The 25000-nt window shown below is 42.9% G+C and overlaps 1 protein-coding gene and 1 pseudogene across 4 annotated transcripts in view; one reads left to right on the plus strand and one right to left on the minus strand.

The window, feature by feature from the left end:
- Nucleotides 1-12221: 12221 nt before the first annotated feature.
- On the minus strand, nucleotides 12222-13152 carry LOC146571802 (uncharacterized; annotated as a pseudogene).
- Nucleotides 13153-15498: 2346 nt separating this feature from the next.
- The window catches only part of tmem132a (transmembrane protein 132A), a 28880-nt gene continuing 19378 nt past the window's right edge, over nucleotides 15499-25000 (plus strand). The window contains exons 1-5 of one of the 4 annotated variants that reach the window (XM_085275786.1): nucleotides 15499-15721; nucleotides 20049-20137; nucleotides 23226-23452; nucleotides 23537-23752; nucleotides 23860-24047. In XM_085275786.1, coding sequence (XP_085131912.1) covers nucleotides 15708-15721; nucleotides 20049-20137; nucleotides 23226-23452; nucleotides 23537-23752; nucleotides 23860-24047 — 734 coding nt within the window. In that variant the 5' untranslated portion in view covers nucleotides 15499-15707. Of the gene's footprint in view, nucleotides 15722-17142; nucleotides 20138-23225; nucleotides 23453-23536; nucleotides 23753-23859; nucleotides 24048-25000 lie in introns of those variants that run through there. The other 3 variants (XM_085275787.1, XM_085275785.1, XM_085275788.1) reach the window with 3 other exon arrangements.

Raw genomic sequence — 25000 nt, forward strand, 5'->3', positions numbered from 1 at the left:
ACATGCATTTTGCTGCATCTATGTATAGTTTATTTTTCTCTTTCTCTCGCTCTGTCTTTTCACTTTTGTTTGTCTATCTGTATCAACCACATTTTCAACAATAAACTGAAAAGATACATGAGCACACGGGAGGTAGGGAGGGGCTGGTTGTGTTAAGAGATTTGGGTAATCCAGTGTCAGTAATGAAAATGAACAAATGGGCTGCTGTCAGTGGTTGTAGGCTTGGTGCACAGCACTACCTAGCCTGCTATAAAACTATATTGACCCATTGCCCCACATGCTCTTCATGCCACCTGGCAAATACCTGGCATGTCAGATTACCATTTCAGGCCTGGTGGCAGCCAATGGCAACACGAGTTGAACAGGCAAGTTTGTAGCAACTAATCCATCTTTCATATAATCACTCAAACCATGTAGGAACGCTCCAGAGAGAGCCTTGTCCTCCCTGCTAGCCAAAACAGCCTGGCTCTGACACCATCACTCTTTCTGTGAATGGAAACTGTAAATGTGCTGGAAAGCAAACAGAAGGCAGCCATGCTCATTGGCACAGTTCAGCAGAACTCTGATGAAGCAAAAAGGAAAAGACCATGGCTGTGTGTTGGCTTTGTCACAATAAACTGGAATATAACCAGTCGAAGTCAGTAACCATGTAAACATGTTAACATTATATATCGCACAAACTGGAGCACACAGTGGTGTGAAAAAGGGTTTGCCTCCTTCTTGATTTCCTATTTTTCTTTATGTTCGTCACACTTAAACATTGCAGATCATCAAACAAATGTAACTATTAGACAACAATAACACAAGGAAACATAAAATGCAGTTTCTAAATGAAGGCATTTATTGGTAAGGGGAAAAAATCCAAACCTACATGGGCCTGTATGAAATGTCTTTGCCCCCTATCCTAAAAATGTAATTTAGGCTCGCTCATCTTTGACCCCCCCACTCCAAAGTCTTCATCTTGTTTTTCCTAAGCCATGCAGAGGTAGATATTCTGGTGTGTTTTGGATCATTGGCCTGCTGCAGAACCAGGTGAGCTTCAGCTTGAGGTCATGAACAGATGTGCGGACATTCTCCATCATGTTTTGGTAAACAGCAGAACTCGTGCTTCCATTTACCACAGCAAGTCTTCCAGGTGCTGATGCAGCAAAACAGCCCCAGACCATCACGCTGACACCAACAAATGTTACTGTGGTATGATGTTTTCTGAAATGCTGTTACTTTTACTCCAGAGTGTTTTTTCAGAAGTCTTGGAGATAATCAAGATGTTTTCTGTTAAAACTGAGATGAGCCCTTATGTTCCTTTTGCTCAGCAGTGGGTTTCGTCTTGAACTCTGCCATGTAGGCCATTGTTGCCCAGTGTCTTTCTTTCTTATTTCTTACATATATGTATATATATAGAGGTAAGTTACTGCCTCATCTTGATTATCTATATTATTACTGAAGAATGTTATTTCATAATGTACTAACTGAGTTATTAAACTTTCTTCATACAACAATAAGTCCTCTATGCACTTTTGGCCCATGTTGCACAAAGAAACAAAAAGATCTTGTTTCTCAACACATCCAGCTCCAACATCTGTTAGGAGGACATGGACACACCCGTGATCTTCTATCCTGTCGTCCTCCTCTCACCCCAACCGGTCGCAGCAGATGGCCCCGCCCCTCCCTGAGCCTGGCTCTGCTGGAGGTTTCTTCCTGTTTAAAGGGAGTTTTTGTCAGGGCTCTGAGTGCGGGCAGGCGGAGAGGAGGATCCAAACGCAGGACTCAGACACTAACTTGAAACTCAAAAACCTCAGCTTTATTGCTGGTACGAAAACAAAACATGACGTGAACACTGAATACGGAGAACAGAAACACACAGGCACAATCTGATGGTACGACACGACACCGAGCATGGGAAAACACAGGGCTTATATACACAGGGTGGTAACGGGGGAATCGGCAACAGGAGGGAGGCACAGCTGGGAGAGATCAGGGCTAACGAGACAGGGGGAACAAAGCTGCACACACACTAACATAAGACAAAGACTTTCACAATAAAACAGGAAACATGAATCGCAACTCAGAGACACGGACTCAACACAGAGACAGAAAATGACACATGGAACTGAACTATACATGAAACCACAATTCCTAAAACATGGATAACAGTAACATGAAATTCTAATAATAATAATCACAACCACAACAAGAGAACAAGAAAACAATCCATGATGCAAAATTAAACCAAAACATAATAAACTCAAAATACTGGGTCCAACGGACCCAGAACCGTGACAGTTTTTCCTTCCCACTGTCGCCAAAGTGCTTGCTCATAGGGGGTCATATGCTGGCCATCTACTGAGACCGGTTGGGGTGAGAGAAGGAAGACAGGATAAAGTGATGCTGTGGAAAAGAGACAGAGCTTAATAACAAGTACGATTTAGTGCAGAGAGGTCTGTTAACACATAGTGAGGGAAGAAGAAACACCCAGTGCATTATGGGAATCCCCCAGCAGCCTACACCTGTTGCAGCATAAACAGTGTTGGGGAGTAACGGCATGTACTGGCATTGCGTATTTAAAATACTGTATTCTGTTACAGTTACCTTTTGAATCGTTGGTAATCAGAATACAGTTGCTTTGTTGAAATAAATAGAATACATGGCGGTCATTTCCGATTTCATTTGTTTGGCTATCCCCTCTCTATGCCTTCTCCAACTTTGGTGATTGAACACAGTTGGGCGCAGGTTCAGCTCATCTGGGATGTATATAGTTTCTCTGATTCTGATTGCTGGAAACCCAAACAAAACATGTAAGAAGAGGTTAAGATAAGATAAGATAAGATAAGATAAGATAAGATAACCTTTATTAGTCCCACACGTGGGAAATTTGTTTTGTCACAGCAGGAAGTGGACAGTGCAAAAGTTATGAGGCAAAAATTAGAATACAATAAGAATAAATACAGTACACAACTGTACAGAATAGAATAAAATAAAATACTATATACAGTAGAATAAAATAGAATAAAAATATACAATAAGATAAAAATAGAATACGAATACAAATACTATATACAACTGAGTAAAAATACAACGATGCCAGAAAAGATTATTGCACTTAGTATTATTGCACATGTGTGGATGTGTGTGTTTGTTCAGTTAAAGTCTTTATTATGGAGTCTGACAGCAGTGGGGAGGAAAGACCTGCGAAATCTCTCCGTCCCACACCGTGGGTGCCGCAGTCTCCCACTGAAGGAGCTGCTCAGTGCTGTCACAGTCTGCTGCATGGGGTGGGAGATGTTGTCCATCAGGGATGACAGCTTAGCCGCCGTTCTCCTGTCACTCACCACCTCCACTGGGTCCAGAGGGCATCCTAGAACAGAGCTGGCCCTTCGGATCACCCTGTTCAGTCTCTTCCTGTCCCCAGGTTCTAATGTAAGCGACCTGTTAATGTTAGTGGTGTCAGATACAAAATGGACCTGGAGCCAGCAGTGCACGGGCAGGAATGCATTTCTTACTTGGAAATGGGATGGGCGACATACTATTGCTGTGTGATTTTTGTTACTATTAATGTAGACTACTCACCACCGAGCTAACATTGTTAGCTGGTGTTAGCTGAAGTTAGTTCATAGACTGCAGACTATTAGGCTGTTTCTAAATACTCATGTACGCCCGTCTGTTCTAGGATGCCCTCTGGACCCAGTGGAGGTGGTGAGTGACAGGAGAACGGCGGCTAAGCTGTCATCCCTGATGGACAACATCTCCCACCCCATGCAGCAGACTGTGACAGCACTGAGCAGCTCCTTCAGTGGGAGACTGCGGCACCCACGGTGTGGGACGGAGAGATTTCGCAGGTCTTTCTTCCCCACTGCTGTCAGACTCCATAATAAAGACTTTAACTGATCAAACACACACATCCATACATATGCAATAATACTAAGTGCAATAATCCTTTCTGTCATCGTTGTATTTTTACTCAGTTGTATATAGTATTTGTATTTGTATTCTATTTTTATCTTATTGTATATTTTTATTCTATTTTATTCTACTGTATATAGTATATTATTTAATTCTATTCTGTACAGCTGTGTACTGTATTTATTCTTATTGTATTCTAATTTTTGCCTCATAACTTTTGCACTGTCCACTTCCTGCTGTGACAAAACAAATTTCCCACGTGTGGGACTAATAAAGGTTATCTTATCTTATCTTATCTTATCTTATCTGTACTCGCGTTTTTGCAAGTCTGGACTTCGTAAATTCACGGAGTCCGGTGTCGAGAACGCAGAGCATGATGACATCGCACCTCTGGAGTTTTTGTAGCCATCCCCCCATAATTTAATTGTGTTTAATATTTGACGTTTTAACATGCTGGTTTTAGACTTGATGGATAGCATTAACAGCCTGCTAGCTGCAAATAATCATGTGCAGTTTCACATGATTATTAACAGACAGAAAGAAAACATATGACTGATACAGAAATAGTTTTCTATACAAGATCGCAGCAAAAAGTGCAGCCTTACCTAATGTCCACCCTGTTACTCATTTCATTTTAAGATTTTAAAATTGAGTTGGTATTGGAATGACGAGTATCCTTCAGTAATAGTAATAAATCACACAGCAACAGTACATTCATGTAGTTGTAAAAAATATGATAATATATTATCCATCCAAAATATTCAGAATACCTTACTCTCATTGAGTAACGTAACGGAATACGTTACAAAATAGATTTTGGGGCATGTAATCTGTAATGGAGTGGAATACATTTTGAAAGTAACCTTCCCAACACTGAACATAACTAGGGGAGGATTCAGGGTCACCTGGGCCAGCCCTAACTATATGCTTTAGCAAAAAGGAAAGTTTGAAGCCTGATCTTGAAAGTAGAGATAGTGTCTGTCTCCTGAATCCAAACTGGAAGCTGGTTCCACAGAAGAGGGGCCTGAAAACTGAAGGCTCTGCCTCCCATTCTACTTTTAAATACTCTAGGAACAACAAGTAGGCCTGCAGAGCGAGAGCGAAGTGCTCTAATAGGGTGATATGGTACTACAAGGTCATTAAGATAAGATGGGGCCTGATTATTTAAGACCTTGTATGTGAGGAGCAGGATTTTGAACATGAGTTTCGACTCATGGGACTGGGATCTTTCCTCAACCATAGGCAAGGCAAGTTTATTTGTATAGCACAATTCAACAACAAAGTCATTCAAAGTGCTTTATCGAGACATTAAAAACAAAAACAATAAAAAGCACGATTTAAAATTGATTTAAAAAAAGTAGATAAAATCAGAACAACAGATAAAATCAGTAGTTAGAATGTAAGTGTCACGGTCTGGCTGGCAGACCGTGGGGATGTGGGGAAAGGAGGACCCAAAATGCAGACTCTGCGATGCAAACAGTGCTCTTTATTCACAGTGAAAAGCTGTAAACACAATAACTCCCCGTTGCTCCCTTGAACCCCGTGTGCGTGCTTCCCTCCGACGTCTGTGCTCGTGCTCCCCGCTGTTGTGTTTCCGCACACCCCGTGCGTGCTTCCCTCCGACGTCTGTGCTCGTGCTCCCCGCTGTTGTGTTTCCGCACACCCCGTGCGTGCTTCCCTCCGACGTCTGTGCTCGTGCTCCCCGCTGTTGTGTTTCCGCACACCCCGTGCGTGCTACCTTTTTGGACCACTCTTCCTCCTGCATCGAAACCATAGAGGCAGCCGTCAACACTAACCCTCGGCGGGCATATACGAACAACACAGACATATGCTGACACACTAACTTGGTACGATAACTCAATGATCCCGTGCCGGTGGGAGCTCCAACACTCTCCTAAGTAGCTCCCCCGACGAGCCCTGATCACCAACAGGTGTGGCAGGAACTTCAGGTGTGGCCAGTCCTTCGCAGGGCCACACCCATCAGGCCTGCAGGTGGCTGTGCTCCATCCTCCAGCCACACCCTGCCTATACATACGAGTGGGACACAGACTAACACAGCATTGTGGAGAAAACACACATCACCAAATAATAATAATACTAACAACAATAACAACAGTCAAAACTGGTCACGGACCCCCGAGTCCTCCAGAGCCGGGTCTGTGACAGTAAGTTTTGAAATTTAAGCTTAAAGTGTGGATTTGGTGCTTTATTCAAATGCAGCTGAGAACAGGTGAGTCTTCAACCTGGATTTAAATAAACTGAGTGTTTCAGCTGATCTGAGGCTTTCTGGGAGTTTGTTCCAGATATAAGGAGCATAAAAGCTGAATGCAGCTTCTCCGTGTCTGGTTCTGACTCTGGGAACTGATAAAAGACCGGATCCAGATGACCTGAGGGATCTGGAAGGTTCATACTGGGTCAGGAGGTCATTGATGTATTTTGGTCCTAAACCATTCAGAGCTTTATAGACCAGCATCAGAACTTTAAAGTCTATCCTCTGACGGACAGGCAGCCAGTGTAAGGACCTCAGAGCTGGACTGATGTGGTCCACTTTTTTGGTCTTAGTGAGGACTCGAGCAGCAGAGTTCTGAATGAGCTGTAGTTGTCTGACTGATTTTTTAGGTAGACCTGTAAAGATGCTGTTACAGTAATCAAGCCTACTAAAGATGAATGCATGGACTAGTTTTTCCAGGTCCTGTTGAGACATCAGATCTTTTATCCTTGATATATTCTTGAGGTGATAGTAAGCTGACTTTGTTATTGTCTTAATGTGTTTTCTAAGTTTAGGTCTGCATCCATCACTACACCCAAATTTCTCGCCTGGTTTGTGGTTTTTAGATGTATAGATTGAAGTTCTCTGGTGACCTGTAATCGTTTTTCTTTGGTGCCAAAGACTATTACCTCAGTTTTGTTTTTGTTTAGCTGGAGAAAATTGTGGCACAACCAGTCATTAATTTCCTCAATGCATTTACCAAGAGCCTGTACAGGGCCTCGGGCTCCTGGTGACATTGTGCTTGCTCATAGGGGGTCATTTGATTGTTGGGTTTTTCTCTGTATCTATGAAGCGCCTTGAGGCGACTTTTGTTGTGATTTGGCGCTATATAAATAAAATTGAATTGAATTGAATTGTGATATATATTTGTGTGTCATCTGCCCAGCTATGATAGTTTATTTTGTTGTTCTTTATAATCTGTGCCAGTGAGAGCATGTAAACAAACAGACAAAAACTTCCTGAAACTGGGGTTCTCAGGAAAAGAGAGGGACAATTTGCATGAAATTATGAGGTCATTAAGGATTAATATTGTGATGACTTTCTGTCTTCAGTGATTATTGTGGTAATACTAGCGTCATACAGCAGGATACTCCGCCGCTGGTCTGCCTTTTGCCAACACACCTGCTGACAATCAGCCACCTGCGACTCATGAACTCATCATCGCAGCCATTACTTAAGATGGCGGCTGAACTGCAGTCTTCGCTGGATCGTTGAACTCTCTCCAGTTACTGTGGCTACTGACCATCGTCTGCTCTAGTTGTCTTGCCTCTGAATGCTAACATGTTCCCAGTCTCCTTGTGCAGAGCTCCCTGGATTTCCCTCCTGGACTTTGGTGAGCCTGTGGCTGCCAGTGAAGAGTGTGTGAAGACTGGATGTTTCTTACCTCTCCCTGGATCCCTGGAGTCTCGCTCCCCCACCTGCACCACTGTATATAGCACTTTGTGATTGCACTGTAAATAAATGCACACCTAAATGTGATAACCTTGAGTCCTAGAATCTATGACGGTCATTTCAGTGATGTTTCCTGCACTATTTGTGCCATTAAGAATTAAGAGAGCTTCCAGGCATAAGGGGATTTAAGCAGGTTGAACCTAATGAAGTGGCTGGTGACTGTAATATCACATGTCATGGTAGTACTGCACTAAAGTCATTCTCTAGCTTCTCAACAGCCACTGAGACCATATCTGATGATGCTTCAGTGAACAGTGCATCTTCCTGGTCCTACACCAGGTTTATGCTCCTTTTCATAGATTCAACTAAAGAAATGGGAACTTTTTTTGTTATAGGCTGCTAGTAACAAAGTGCCTAACATGTCCTTGGGAGTGACTGAAACATGACTCTATGTTTGTATCTATCTGTATATGAGTGGGCGTATTTTGCCCTGTCCTCCCTGCTCAGGTCACAGCATGGGATGTTAATCTGGCCTTGCTGCAAATGTTCCATCCAGAGAAACAATGACAGATGATGGTAGATTACAGCTGCAGATTATCCTGTGGAGGTGGGGGCTGGGGGGGATTGACACGGGACAAATATGAAAGGAGATGAGAATAAGAAAGAGACAAATGTGGAAGAGTGGCATATACTAAACTATGAAGACAAAGTTAGATTAGTTATTCTGAAGAGAGAAACAGCAATAAACGTGAACACTGCAATAAAAGTCAACATGCACAGATTTGTCATGTTTTTATAGTAACCTAAATAATAACATTTAACATTTAGCACCACGTTTAAAAAACACTAATAGTGAAAACACAAAATGGTATGACTTGCATTAACTCATTTGCACAATGACTGAAACTAGCACCACTGGATGAACAATGGGCAGTGGGGTCAGTTTGTTGAACATTCAGAAAGATCAACCGGAGAAAATGAGTCTCAATAAATATCAGTGGCATTGATAGTATCTGTGCATAATGTTACTTCTGAGAGATGGCTATGAGTCATTTTTTCTCTAATGGTTAACTACTGATCTTATCTATTTCTGATTTTATCTGTTTTGATTTTATATACTGTTTTGTTTGTTTGTTTGTTAATTAGTTAGTTTGCTTGTTTGCTTGTTTTAATCAATTTTAAATCATGCTTTTTATTTGTTCTTGTTTCTAATGTCTCTGTAAAGCACTTTGAATCACCTTGTTGTTGAATTGTGCTATACAAATAAACTTGCCTTGCCTTTTGAAAGCAAGGTGTGGAATTTCCTGCATTGTTTTTCTTTTCCTTTAGAGTGTTGGGCACGCTGAGCCTTGTTCACAAACTTGTAAACCTCTTCTAAGATTGGAGAGGGTAGAACGGTTTTCAGTTCCTGCAGAGTCTGGCTAATCTTGCTCTGGAGGGCATATATAGTGAAGTGGACCTGTCTTATCCTTTCACTTAGCAGCTGATTTTGTGCTCTCTGTAGAATCAAGTCTGCTCTGTATCCCCTGACAGTGGATCCAAGGCGCGAACTCTTAGGAACAACTCTGCTTTGTCTTCATCTTAGGTTGAAACGGAGATGGTTCCTATAATCCGCTAGTTTCCTTGATTCTCTTTCATGCTCCCGCACCAGTTGAAGGGTGTTCCTCCCAAAATGTACGGTAATATGTCTGTGAAGGTTCTCAGTCATCCAGGTCATCGTAGTCTAAGGAGGTTGGAAAGAAAAGCATCTGGACTTCTTTAAGTTGCTTGAAGACGTTTCACCTCTCATCCGAGAAGCTTCTTCAGTTCTAAGGTCAAATGGTGGAGAGTCCCAGATTTAAACCTAGTGGGAGTTTCCCCCCACAGAGGGACAAAAGGACCCCCTGATGATCCTCTACCTAATCACATGAGCCAACGTGTGTAGGTCACAATCAGCCAGAGTTTCGGGTGAGCTCATTGTGAAACCTGGCCCCACCTTATCATGTGATTTCCTGAGGTCAGATGGCCCAGGGTGTGAGTGGGCGTTAAGGCGTCTGGGAAGGATCTCAACACTGGATTATAGATGGCAGACAGTTGGTGTCATAAACCCCGCCTCTGTTCAAAGATGGTCGCTCACAGTGGACATAAATGGCTTCTTTTACTCCTCTTTCAAACCATCTGTCCTGTCTTTTAGTTATTTGACATTTTTAATAGGTTTTATTTATATTTTATGCATTTTTATTAATTAGTTCCAGTGTACAGGACTTTGTGTCATCTGTGGTTGTTTTATAAATAAAGATTTGGTATGGTATTTTCCATGCTTTCATCTAAAAAGTCCTTGTTCCAGTTTATTCCACTCATTATGTTTCTCTCCCCCTGCAGCACTTCTTGGTTTGAATGAGGAGACTGTAGGGAGGAAACCCTGGGCATCTCTGATTATGCTGATGCATAAGGAGAAAAAGTGGAAGGCAATCTCCTCTTGAAGAACAACAAAACCACTTCACATAGGTAATTCAACACAAGCACAGGACACTTCTGCCAAACCATATTAGTAGTGGGTCTGCACAGTGAAATTTTAATGGTATATTACTCTTGTTTTCCTCCCTCTGCTTTTAATCTCTTCTCTCAGTGTCAGATCCATTGTTCTCTAAGCCCCTTCTGCTGTTCTATTACTATCACAGACACACACACACACACACACGCATGCGCACACACACAGACACACATGCACACACATGCACACACACACATGCATCCACACACACACACACACACACACACACACACACACACACATGCATGCGCACACACACAGACACACATGCACACACATGCACACACGCACACACATGCACACACACACACACACACACACGCACACACACAGACACACATGCATGCGCACACACACAGACACACATCCACACACACGCACACACACACAAAGAAACACACACACACACACACACACACACACGCACACACATAAACACACACACACACACACGCACACACACACACGCACACACATAAACACACACACACGCACACACGCACACACATAAACACACACACACACACACACATACACACACACACACACACACGCACACACACAGACACACATGCATGCGCACACACACAGACACACATCCACACACACACACACACACGCACACACACAGACACACATGCATGCGCACACACACAGACACACATCCACACACACGCACACACACACACGCACACACACACACACACACACACACGCACACACACACACACATAAACACACACACACACACACACAAACACACACACACACACACACGCACACACGCACACACATAAACACACACACACACACACACACACACACACATACACACACACACACACACACACACACGCACACACACAGACACACATGCATGCGCACACACACAGACACACATCCACACACACGCACACACACACAGACACACACACACGAGGAAGACTGTAATGGACATGATCACTCTTACAAACAGACTTTTGTTCCAGGTCTGTAATTGTGTTTGTTGAGAGAGGTGATAGAAGTCAGGCGGATGTGATGATGTATCATCAGCATAAACCCAAGAAATGACTGACACTGTGGTTCTGATTCATCTGTCGCATAACAAAACTAACCGAAACATCTGAGTACCAAAACATATTTTACAATCACAAACCTGTTAAAGGGTTAAATTAAAATCACAAATGAATTACATATTTGGTCCATTTTATTAGAGCTCATAAAATGAATAAAACCAAAAATATAGCACACTTACTTGTCTTAATTTCATTTTATGCTTTATGTATACAGTTACCTTTGGCCTGCTCTTGTGTCACAGCTTATCGTCTATTGAAAAATAGCTCAGAATTACAGTTACAGATATGGAGCTTAATTATGTTTTTTTTTCTTTTGTATTTACAGTTTTTGCCCGTTGCCTGAACACATTTTGCAAAACTTTGCTCATTGTGCCAAAACCCTAAACACAAGTAAACATGACACAACACTGGGAAATATACCATTCACATCTGCACCAAATTGAAACTCTACTCTCAAAACCTAAACTCTGCTATCAAAACCTAACATTCCTTTGTCAAAATGTAACTCTGTTGACAAAATGACACATACTTGCATCATATGCAAACACTTACAGAGCAGGAGGAACACACTAGTCTACTTTATATAAAACACTGCAGTCTTTGATTTCCATTGTTCATTCAGAAGGCATATTTTCAGGAGACACATTTCCAAACAACCAAAAAAGCAAATAGACCTACTCAATATTGTACATTGCAGTACCATGAATTCAGATAAAGCAAAAAAAACCAAAACAAAAAAACCCCCATAATACAGTAATAGAAAAAACACTATACTGTAAACAAAAAATCATGACAATTGTGCATACGTGGGCTCATGGATCCCGCCGTCTGTTGGGGTCTGGCCACAGGACCTCATCAACATCGCAAGCAATGTCTTCTCCCGCTGGGCACCGGGGAAAATATCCTCTTCCATGTCAAAACCATCCATGGATTGCTGTCACCTGAATGTCGCCGCAGGCCTGTTCCATTGCCTGCAGAAGAGGCATGCGGGCATGTGGTTGGCGGTCATATACTCGCCATCTCCAAGCCAAAAAAAATTCCTCTATAGGGTTCAAAAATGGTGAGTAAGGGGGCAAGTATACCACTTCAAATTGATTGTGGTTGGAGAACCAGGCCTGGACCAGAGCAGCCCGATGGAAACTGACATTATCCCATATCACCACAAACCTGGGCTGATCTGGTCTGTTCTGTACAACTATATCATGGAGAGCATCTAGAAATGTGAGTATGTGTTGGCTATTGTATGGACCTAGTATTGCATGATGGTGCAGAAGCCCTCGAAGGCATATGGCGGCACATAATGTGATATTTCCCCCGCGCTGCCCTGGGACGTGCACAATTGCCCTTTGGCCAATTACATTACGACCCCGTCGTCTTGTTTTGCTCAGGTCGAATCCAGCTTCATCAATGAAAATGTATTCATGAGGCTGTGCAGCTCCATCCATGGCCAAGATTCTCTGTAAAAAAAAAAAGAAAAAAGAGAACATATTACTGCACTACAGTGCTACACATACAGAACCCTCACCCCATCACACAGGTACCTGTGTAGCTCTCAGAATGGATCCATGTGGTACTGATATGGTACATATTCAGCTGCTACTGGACTTCACCAATACTCTATTGTAAATGTAAGGGACAGTTACACGTACCCGTACATATTCAGCTCGAAGTCCTTTGACCCTGTCACTGGTCCTCTCAAATGGGACTCTGTAGAGCTGCTTCATGGTGATGCTGTGTTTACCCAAGATGCGTCTGATGGTGGTGATGCTCACATGGTCTATGTTGCTGAACACTCGCCTGTCTGCAAGTATTTTCCGTCGTAGCTGGTGGAGACGGATGGCATTGTCTGCCCTCACTAGGTCCACAACAGCAAGTTCCTGCCGTTGTGTGAACAGGCGTTGGCGTCCTCCCCCAGAAGGTCTTCGAGTCATTCTAGAGAAATACAACCACATATTGTCATCGGTTTGCTTATTTTTCTTACAGTACTTTACTGTATATACTGTGTCATCCACTGTACAACACTGTACTTCAATATAAGTAATCATGGTATGTTTCACAGAAACTACCACTTTGGCTGCAAAAGGAGCATTAGCACCCTGCAGTACCCTGCACACTTGATATGGTAACTGTAGAACAGTACTATAAAACCATCTGAGTAGAGTAGAAGGCAGTGAGATGAAGACAGACCTGTTTTCTAGTCGGAATTTTCTTATTACAGATGCCACTGTGAAGCGGCTTAGATGTGGGTGGACTCTCTGCCCAGCTTCCCTCATAGTCAGGCCATGGTTGATGACATGGTCCACCAAAGTTGCTCTTATATCATCAGAAATATGGGTCCGTGCATGGCCTCTTTGACCTCCTCCTCCTCTTCCTCTTGCTCTCCCTCCATCCATGCTTGCAAAGTTCTTGAATTGGCTAAACTGAGGGCTTTTTGTGGTTGGCTAATTGGTGTTCAGTTTTGCAAGTAAGTGCCTTCAGGTGTGTATTTGAGTGGTTGCAATTACCCGATGTGTTTTGTATTTTGGATACATGTGTTTTCCAAATGGCACCCTGAAATTTCATTTTTGAACGAAGTGTCTTATGTATGAAATAGAGTGTAGTATGCAGGACCATGTGTGTTGCATAAAGGAGTAAGTGTGTTGCATAATTGCAGCCAGAGTGCAAAGCAGCACTTTTGTTTAAGGTATGGGTACATGTGTTTGGGGTATGGTAACAAAAGCTTCAAGTTGTGTTACTTTAGTCTAAGCATGGGTTTATAGTGTTCAAGCAACGAGCAAAAACTGTAAAAGGCCTAAATGAAATTTAGGTAACATTTTTTTATTTATTGTGTTTACAAGTCTTTGCTTTTCAAAACAAGCTAGTCAGTGGCAGAGAATTTACTGCCAAAGCAAAATTATAAGAACAAACTAAATCCAATAACTTGATTTCCCATCCTGCTTCTTTGAACCTCACATCCACAGACTGAAACCTGCAGGTGCAGGAGTCACTGTTCAGGGATTTAAGTTAAAAAAAAATCTTTTTAATAATGCCAATGAAAACTTCTAAGAACTATTTTATCACCATATTATTACAGTTTTTTACAGACGCTAGGACACATGTCTCAATACTTAGGTCACTTTTGCAAAACTGTTCACACAATCCTCCTAACTGACCGTCAGCTTGGCAAAGCAGTTCATTTCACATTCAAAATGCACTACAACTACCAAAACACTTCATTCAGGTCTCAAATAAACTCATTCTTCCAGAACACTAGCAAAGGTTGACAGCCGACAAACACACTTTGTCACCCACAAAACAATGACCTAAAAAACACTAACAACATGTAGCATTACACAGTGTTTTCTTGTGTAAAACAAGGACACATCTCTGTTTATAATTTCAATATATGTTACTGGAATGAATCAGACATCATGCAGAATTCGTTAATATTTGTTTATGTATTTTTATCTTTTTGCACTAAGTAATCCCAAAATACAAGAATTTGTATACACACCATCCACTGATACACATACAATAGTAATGCTAATCTACTCCACAGGTTCTCATCCACATCACATCTTATGTCATCTAGGGCAACACACCTAGGAAAGAATCTTCTGGCTGCCAGAATTGAAGGAGTTGAACAATTGAAGGAGTAACACCTGTGCAGATGTTCATCTACAATGAGAATCAGCTGTGGCTGGTTAAACTGCATTTTTAGATTTAAAATATGTTTCACTAAAATATTGCTGTTGAGTTTTGCTGTCTTTTCAAGTTTTGCATTGTGTTATTGTTTTGGCCATAAGTTTAACAGTTTTGAAAACAGTATGTAAGCACATGCAAAATGTCCTGTACGTACAAAGATTTTTGGCAGTTGTTGTGTCTGAGTGAGAAGATAATTCATGAAATTTGAGAGATGTAGTCATTGAATGCATTTTGTGCCAAAACAATGATAACTGGTCCTCAGTTTAGCCCACATAGACTTCTGTTGTGCTCACTGTGTGAGGAGTTTTGCAAAAGTGACCTAAGTATTGAGACATGTGTCCTAGCGGCTGTAAAAAACTGTAAATCCACCATAACCCATACCATTAAACCATAAGCAGCTACTGTAATGAGTGTCACATTTACTACTACTACTACCCAACAATCCACCATACTGTAGATGCACAGAATCACCAAGATGTCTGAGAAAACAAAAAGTGACAGATGCACAAAAAGGGGTGAGGGGAGGAGAGTAGGAAGATAAACCTATAAGAAACAATGAGCTCATAAAGAACTGCATGGGGGGAGGAGCGTGGAGGAGATTACTTACTATATTAAATGAGAAAATCTGTATTGGATGAATCTGGTGCAGAGAGGGAGGGACGCATGAGAGCGAGTAAGAGGGGCTTAAAGCAGCAGCATACCACTAAAGATAACCAAGAAAGACAAAAAGGAGAGTATTATTTTTCATATTAATGATTTTTCTTGCTTTAAATCATTTTTGTTCTTTTACTGGAATCAGTGACGTCAACAAGTTTTAAAATGCCTCAAAAAACAGTTGGAATCTGGAGCTGAAATGGACAAATGCAGGTGAGTGTTTTATATCTGTGTGTGTGTGTGTGTGTGTGTGTGAGAATCATCAAATTTCTGCTTGTAGAGTAGGTTCAGTTCAGGTTTGTCTCACAGAGTAACCAGTTGTGTGTTTGCTCTGGATGACTTTAGCGTGTTTCATCTGTGTGAGCCATGTCCAGACATTGATCCTGACACTGACCAATGAGAACATTTCCTAACACACACAGATATATTTAGCTGTACCTTCTGTTGTTTGGGCTGTGATCCTGTGCTGGCACATGCCAGCTGAGCTATGACGGCGCATAGGCTTTTCTCTTTTCTCTGTTTTGGCCATTTTGTAGCTCGTTAAAAATAAGTTCGAGTTGCCTGAAGTGCAAATCCGATTGTGGCTCAAGAGTTGGGAGTTCGCCTTGTAATCGGAAGGTTGCCGGTTCGAGCCCCGGCTTGGACAGTCTCGGTCGTTGTGTCCTTGGGCAAGACACTTCACCCGTTGCCTACTGGTGGTGGTCAGAGGGCCCGGTGGCGCCAGTGTCCGGCAGCCTCGCCTCTGTCGGTGTGCCCCAGGGTGGCTGTGGCTACAATGTAGCTGCCATCACCTGTGTGTGAATGTGTGTGTGGATGACTGGATATGTAAAGCGCTTTGGGGTCCTTAGGGACTAGTAAAGCGCTATATAAATACAGGCCATTTACCATTTACCATCCTGTCGCCATGAAACATAAGGTTTGTTGTTTACAGCTGTTTGTGTGATCTTAAAAAATACCTGTAGCCTTACAGGTCACTCACAGGATTCAAATGCTCTTCAGGGTGCAGTTCCCCCCTCCAGGGGCGGGGGTACCTAGACCCGGTTTGTAGAGTACACTCGGGGAGTGTGATCGTGTGTACAGCGTCTCTTCATGTCTGTCTCCACGTTGGTTGAGTGTGGAGTAAGTGCATATGAGAGCATGAGGGTGGGAATGGATGTTTGTGTCTGTGTGTGCCTGTATGTCTGTGTCTATATGTCAGGTTGGGTATCAGACGCCACCTCTCTGGGGACATCTCAGGCCCTCCAAGGTTTGGAGGTCTATCTCCCCCCACCACCACTTCCCCTGCCAGTGGAGGACTCCCTCAGGTGTCGGTGCGTTGGTGGTTCTTTGTGTCCGGGGATGGGCGTCCAGGTACACACCGGCTCACTCCTTGGCGGCCGCTTATCGGGGCCTGGAGCCTGGGGCTCGCTCGGGCCACTTCGGAGGTGGGGTGCCCCCGGCCTCTCGGCCTGGGGCTCGGTCACTCAGGCACAGCTGGCTGCCGGCGGAGCTCACGGGCGCGTCACTGCAACTCCCCCTGGCTTCTGCTCCGCGGCTGCTGAGTGAACCCTCATCTGGGACTCTCCTCAGCTCTTACTGGGACAGTGGCGCGGCTGCCCCTCTGTTGGTCTTCCTTGGTCTCTTGTGTTCTGGGGGCCTCTGGATGTCTGGAGTTTTGATCTCCTCCATACCTGCTTCATGCCCTGGAGGACGGGGCTGTGCCCCCCCACACCCTCTAGCAGATCATTACATGAAGGAACCTTTTAAAAACAAGCGCGTCCATGCTCACAGGTGTACACACGGGTGATCACACCCACAAACTACACCCTTTTTGGCTCCTACCTCAAAGCACACTGTGTTCTGTTGATCTTATGTGCTGCACAATAATGTTTAATATTTATTATTTACTGTCATATTCCCATATATCATTGTGATGTTGTTTATTCTATTACTCTTGTTCTCTTCTGCTTGTTTTCTTTTTTCTTTCTCAGCAGGTGATCCAGGTGATCGATATATGCATTTTTATTTATTTTTTTCTGCTCATTCTGTTGGTTTTTGTCTTTTGCCCTTCTCCCCCGTCCCTCTTCTCAGCTGTTTCTCTTTCCCTCTTTCTTTCTCCCCTTCTTTCCTCCAGTCAAGTCTGTCCCGTATTCAGTAAGTGAAAATAAAATAAACAATAAAAGGTGAATCAAATGGACCATTACGGCAAGGCTGGGATGGTCAATTTGGTAAAGTAAATCCGTTGGGCATCTTTCTTTGCCTTTAGACAACAATTCTGATGCAAAAGAGCCAAACGGGACAGGCCAAAAAAAAAAAAAAATGCTCTTCAGACTAAGAGGACGGATGATGTCTATCATATCCATCACAGCGGTCATTACATTAAATATTCATAATTGTAGATAATGTATATAAAGCTTATGCATAAAAAGGAAGATCTGTGATCACTCCTTGGCCTTTACATTATGAAGCAACTGTGTTCGTGATTTGGTGCTTCTAAATCAAATATAACTGAACTGTCTGCTTTCCTGAGTGTTTAGTTGCTAGTCTATTCTCACCCCAACTGGTCGCAGCAGATGACCCCGTCCCTCACTGAGCCTGGTTCTGCCGGAGGTTTCTTCCTGTCTTTGCTCACAGGGACTCATATGATTGTTTGGTTTTCTCCAGATGTATTATTGTAGGGTCTACCTTACAATATAAAGCGCTTTGAGGTGACTGTTGTTGTGATTTGAAGCTGTGAAAATAAAATTTAATTGAATTTAAAGTTTATATTACTTCCACTTTCCCACACTGTCAAACTCAATGCTGACGTTCTTTCTCTAGCGCTGTCATTTTCTTTTACACCTTCATTGAGCCAATCAGCATGCAGCCTTCCTCCTCCCCATATCCCCTTAACCTGTTCACCCAGAGCACCATCCAACCACCATCATCATCTAGACTCCAGAGGGGTCCTGTCCTAATTTCTGTTAATGCTGCAATTCTGTTCTGCTATTATGGATCAGCACATCAAATCTTTCATTCAGCGTGTATTAAGGTTTATTCTTTAAGGGTAAGGATGTCACATGTGAAACGGTATTCACGAACACAATCACCGTACATATGCAGGACCAGAGGGGTCATGTGCATCAAAATAAAGAATTTTGTGCTTCATTAATGAGTTGTGCAGTCAAATATGCAATAATTTAACTAATTTACAAATTCATTTTAAAATTATTTTATTTAGAAATTACTAAAGATATTTATTATTTTATCATTTAATGTAAAATATAAACATTTATTATAGATCAGAATTTCAAAATGAATTGTTAGTCTGTTAATAAATGAATAATACAAAAGGATTTTACCATTTGCCATATGCAGCAGCAAACTTCCTGATATCAGGATGTCAGGTTCTCATTTGCAAAATGGAGAAGCAGGTTTTCTACCACTGGGATGCCAGCTTCTCCGCAGAAGACATTCCTTTCAGCACTAAAGTGCCAGGTGCTCTGTGTCTATGTGTCTATCCCTCATTTGCAAATCCAGAAATGAACTTTTATAGCACTGGATTGGCAGCTTCTGCCATCAATCATTTGCACCCTATTGATCAGTTAACATGAACCCTGTAGCAGCCTGAGGCTGCTACAGGGTTAGATGCGCAAAACTGACTTCACTGTAAAAACAATAGAAAAGGATTGTTTTGTTTCATTTCAGACATACAAGTACAGTTTTTGTCAAAACTAAATATTTTTTATCCCAAAGCAGGAGGATATCCACCTTCACCTTCCTAACATGGGTGTACTGTAGTACTGTTACTATGACAGTTCATTAAGGCTTAATTATGCCTGCCTAATCAAGCAGGTAGGTTGAAGCCAAGTGTAAACACGGAGACAGAATACGTAGACCGAGCTGAGGAAATACACCTGAAGACAATTCGTCCTACAGTGTGAGCAGATAGATAAATCCTAGGATGAGTTTTGGGCTAGAAGGCTGTAACTGTAGCAGAGGTCAAACCTGAGTAGGATCCTGTCCAGTTTTTTCTCTCTCAGTGAGAGACGCAAAGGAAACAAGAGGCCTGGGAACTGTGGATGAGCCTCACCTGAAACAAAAGAACAGGGCCTACAGGCGTGGTTTATACTAATGGTCACCAAGAAGAAGTTAACCGGCCTTTGCCTTGAAGTTCCACGACAGTGAAAAACTTTACTTTCAGCACGAGATAGTAAAAGACTGAATAATTGTATGTACATATTTGATATGACATATGATATTTGCATAACTAATTTATCACAGTTATGCAGACAGAAAAAAAACTGTATAATCGTTCCACCCTGGAAAACGAACAGCTTGAGAAATCATTAAAAGGCCTATCAAAGCCATTATATTCATACCTGTGTGTATGCAATCCTGTGACTGTCAGTTGAGACAACATGGTGATAACATAACCTTCTTCATAAGGTTATGAAGTGGGCTTGATTGTACGAGTGGTTGAAGCCCGTCCACTCACCCTGTGGGGGAGGACGAGCCGATTATCTGCCAGCTGAGTATGGATGAGGTTTGAAAGTTTCGTATTGGCTTCACTGTGCTGCAGGAGACCTGCAGTGATGGAAGGTGTCAGCTGTGTCACTGTGTGGTGGGGACGAACAGGAGAGCTGCTGCTGCTTTGGATTTCCATCACAGGTGAGTCATTATTGTGTATTACTGTGTATCACAGCTGCTCACCTGTTGTTATTGTTGTCATACTTTCATTCTCTCAGATCATTATCTATGTTCACCTTATACCAAAGATGTCACCTGTGAGTGTTTAAGACGCCTAAATTACTGTGAAAATATTTAATAGCTGCTATTATAGAAATAAACAGAAATCTTTGCACTTGTATGATTGTAGCTACATTTGTCAAGCAAAAGTCAACAAACTTCGGTCCTTGAATGAGGGGGGAGAGAATCACAACAGTCTTATTATCTAAGGGATTCAATTCAATTCAATTCAATTCAATTTTATTTATATAGCGCCAAATCACAACAAAAGTCGCCTCAAGGCGCTTCATAGATACAGAGAAAAAAAACCCAACAATCATATGACCCCCTATGAGCAAGCACTTTGGTGACAGTGGGAAGGAAAAACTCCCTTTTAACAGGAAGAAACCTCCGGCAGAACCAGGCTCAGGGAGGGGCGGGGCCATCTGCTGTGATTGGTTGGGGTGAGAGAAGAAAGACAGGATAAAGACATGCTGTGGAAGAGACACAGAGATTAATAACAGATATGATTCAATGCAGAGAGGTCTGTTAATACATAGTGAGTGAGAAAGGTGACTGGAAAGGAAAAACTCAATGCATCATGGGAATCCCCCGGCAGCCTATGTCTATTGCAGCATAACTAAGGGAGGATTCAGGGTCACCTGGTCCAGCCCTAACTATATGCTTTAGCAAAAAGGAAAGTTTGAAGCCTAATCTTGAAAGTAGAGATAGTGTCTGTCTCCTGAATCCAAACTGGAAGCTGGTTCCACAGAAGAGGGGCCTGAAAACTGAAGGCTCTGCCTCCCATTCTACTTTTAAATACTCTAGGAACAACAAGTAGGCCTGCAGAGCGAGAGCGGAGCGCTCTAATAGGGTGATATGGTACAACAAGGTCATTAAGAGAAGATGGGGCCTGATTATTTAAGACCTTGTATGTGAGGAGCAGGATTTTGAAGCCAATGAAGGGAAGCCAAAACAGGAGAAATCTGCTCTCTCTTTCTAGTCCCTGTCAGGACTCTTGCTGCAGCATTGTGGATTAGCTGAAGGCTTTTCAGGGAGTTTTTAGGACTTCCTGATAATAATGAATTACAGTCGTCCAGCCTGGAAGTAATAAATGCATGAACTAGTTTTTCAGCGTCACTCTGAGACAGGATATTTCTAATTTTAGAGATGTTGCGGGAGAGTTTTGTTATTCCCGTCAGCTTTTGCCTTGAGCATCCACCTGGCGCCAGGGGGCCTGCATGAGATGAAGATGGTAGTTGTTTTGTTGAGTGCGAACAAACTGCTTCCAATTTTACAGTTGGTCTAATGTCCATCACTGGTCACCAGGTCTCTCAATTCCTGTTCTTCTTCTTCAAGATGTTATCCATATAACAGAGCCCTGAGCTTCTCCAAGATCTTCTCCATATTGCATTCAAAAACAGTCTGAGTACTCACATCCCTGCCCATCGTCTATCATGTCGGCCAGCCTTGTGGGATTTTGAACAGCTGTAGCCGTTTCTTGTTCTTCGATAAGCCAGGTCCGAGCCGGCTCCAATCAGCCAGAACTCTGTTATCGTGATTCTGAATTGGTAGATGTCGTTCAATGTCCTCCATCGAGAGTGTCGCCAGACACACAATGCAACCGACCATCGAGTATCCGGCAGCAAACGTCTCCGCAGGACAATCGGGCTCTCCCAAGCCCAGGAGTTGTCAGTTTCATTAAGGGACCAGTTGATCAAATCCACAATTCTTCTTTACATTTTTAGAGAACACGTTTGGGAGACTGTCTTAGGGTTAGTGAGTAAGCAAGATTATACAAAGACATGAGAAGCCAAGCAGGAAAGATAAGGGAGAGGGAGAAAGTGCTTCCTCAAATGCTGTAAGACTGCTTCTTCCTTTTCTCACCCCAACCAGTTACAGCAGATGGCCCCGCCCCTCCCTGAGCCTGGTTCTGCTGGAGGTTTCTTCCTGTTAAAAGGGAGTTTTTCCTTCCCACTGTCACCAAAGTGCTTGCTCATAGGGGGTCATATGATTGTTGGGTTTTTCTCTGTATGTATTATTGTAGGGACTACCTTACTGTCACGAGCTGGCATGGACTCAAGCGCAGATAAGGAAGCTAAAAAAAAGGGGGCTCTTCACACACAAGGGAATCTTCACACAGTTCCAGAAACACAGCACACCAGCAACTTAGCACATCCAGGGCTCCAAGGGAAAGAGATTCCCATTCACAGGAAACAAGCGGTTAATCTAACGAAACAACAACGCGAAAAGACAACTAGAAACTAGCCCTCTGGAGCTTACTACCAAGGTTACTCAATAGTCCAGCGATGAGATGTTTCCAGCCACTGCCTTAAGTAGTGGACGCTGGTGAAGCGATGAGCCACAGGTGTGTGATTATTAGAGAGAGGGAAAGGAAAACAAGAAACATATGTAGCCAACCTGGGTCAGCCGGGCAGACACGGCGACCATGACACTTACAATATAAAGCACCTTGAGGTGACTGTTGTTGTGATTATGCACTATACAAATAAAAAGGAATTGAATTAAAAATGTGGATTCCATGGATGGTCTGTGAATGGCGTCAATATGGCAGCAATGTAATGGATGACGTTGGAGATAAAAGGAGAGAGACTGCTTTACTTTGATACATTTGAATTTATGTTCATTTTAGATTTGACAAGGCATGCGCTGACATTACCACACATGGACTGGCCATCATAGAGTCCAGAATTTAACCCCACTAAGAATCTGTGAGATGTAGACGACTTTACGCTCTGGACAGAGGCAAATGTAAAACAGCATAAGCTTCCTGAAACAATGTCACAGCGAATGCCTGCCATCAACAAAGGCCGTCCAACTAATCAAGCACTCTGATACCACAGTGCTGTTGGTGTGTTAGGGTTCTTTGGACAAAGTATGGGTTGATGCCTTGCCCAAATATAACAGAAAGGAAGGCAGTTAATGCGAATCTCAGCAACTCTGACATTTATGACCTTGTGATAGTAACATGTCCTTTACACCTGCCTCTTCTCTTTTTTTACTGACTCAGTCCCTCCATCCCTCCTGCAGCCTCCTTTTCCTCTCTCCCTGCCAGTCCAGATGTCAGTCACCCCCCCTTCTTGGCAGTTTCTCCCTCTGTCCCAAGCAGAGCTGGGCCCTCTTTTCTCCAACTTTAGCCCTTTTGCCTTTTCTCAGAGTATGTTCATGCTGCCTCCGACAGGGTGGGCTACCAAGCCCGGCCTCAGGGCTTCATTTGGCCCTCACTCTGTGACACAGGTAAGCAGAGGAGAAAAGATGATAAGAGATGGAGATGTAACTGAAAACCCCCACAGATTCATCTGTATTTTTTTTCATCCACAGCTTTTATCAGAGTCCGTCCTCCCTGCCTCTCCCCCTCTATCTGCCTCCCTTCTCTCAGAGAGCGTGGAAATAGAGCGGGATAAGAGAGGTCAGGAGAGGTTCAGGGTGAGGGTACTGTTTCACAAGCGAGGCAACATCAGTTCTGATCTTCGGACCTGCATCACTCTACTGGCTTTCAAGGAGACAGAGGAGCACAAGGCCTCCTGTATCACACAGGTGAAGAACAGATTTTGTAATGTTTTCTTTGTCTAATGTCTGTCTTTCTTGGTCAGTCGTTTCACTCCGTTTTCTTTTTACGACTACACGACTGTCTTGTTTCCCAGCCGCCTCTAGGTTTGTGTGTGGTAACTCTGACACTGCCCAGTTCCTGGTACAGCAATCCACTTGTCAACCAGTCGCATCCATGGTACAGTAATACCCGCCATACACATCAATGGATGCAGAAGCGAAAATGGCAACGGAGCATACGCCGTCACGGCAACCACCAGCAAGCAACTGCGCAGTTTCTGAGGTGACGTGATTGCAGGACTAAAAAAGCACCAGCTGGAAATGAATTCATAGACTTACATTATTATTTATATGGTTTATAAAATCATAGCTGTACTGGTGACTTAAAGCACTTTAGACTGTAAACTACATGAAGTTAAACTTTAATTGGTGATAATGAAGGCAGACATGGCACTGAGATGGATATGTTCATGTGAACAAGGTTGCAGTTTCTGTATCACAGATCTGATCGAGTACTTTGTCAGTGCATTTTTTATACTATGGTGTACTGCTACATTTAGCTTTTTTTTTTTTTTATCATTGCCAACTTTTTCACCTCAGGAAAGCTTAAAAACATTGTAATGTTTACATTTTTGTTTCGGTATTTTTATGAGCAATTTGAATATCAGTTAAAAAACCAAACCGACCGGAAGAGACATGCACCTACTGTTATACCGCACTGGTTACATTAGTCTGATGTAGTCTAACGGCCATTAAACTAAACCATGACACATTTAATTGCAAAAAGTATTTTCTCCATATTTTTAATAATTTGTTATAATTGGAGGAGGAAGTGATGATTTTGGCTGCCTGTCTAAGGACCTGTTGGCTGAAAACCTGTCAGAGTTCTGACAGGCAGGCCGATGATTTTAGAGCACACTGATGCAGTGTGCTGCAGTCTGTTCCTGTATGAAGGCTGAGGGAGTGGAACCAGCAGGTGATCGAGAAGGTCATGATGGTTTCCAGGAAGGCATAGTAGAAAGTCATCATGATGGGTGTGCTGACTCCAAAGCAGTTGAGTTATAAGGAGGTATAGCCGTTGGTGGCACCTCCTGAGAATCTCCTCGGTGTTGGCAGAGAATTTCAGGAGGTTGTCAAAGATGGTTCCTAGGTATTTGCACTCCTCAACTACCTCCACTGGCTTCCCGTGGATGGTGGTGGTGACCGAAGCAGCCAGATCCCTCTGCTAGTCCACAT

Source organism: Mchenga conophoros, linkage group LG6, assembly GCF_057382185.1.
Source record: "Mchenga conophoros isolate Kocher_MC1m ecotype Shallow Benthic linkage group LG6, M_conophoros_male_GT1.1, whole genome shotgun sequence".
Lineage (NCBI taxonomy): Eukaryota > Metazoa > Chordata > Actinopteri > Cichliformes > Cichlidae > Mchenga > Mchenga conophoros.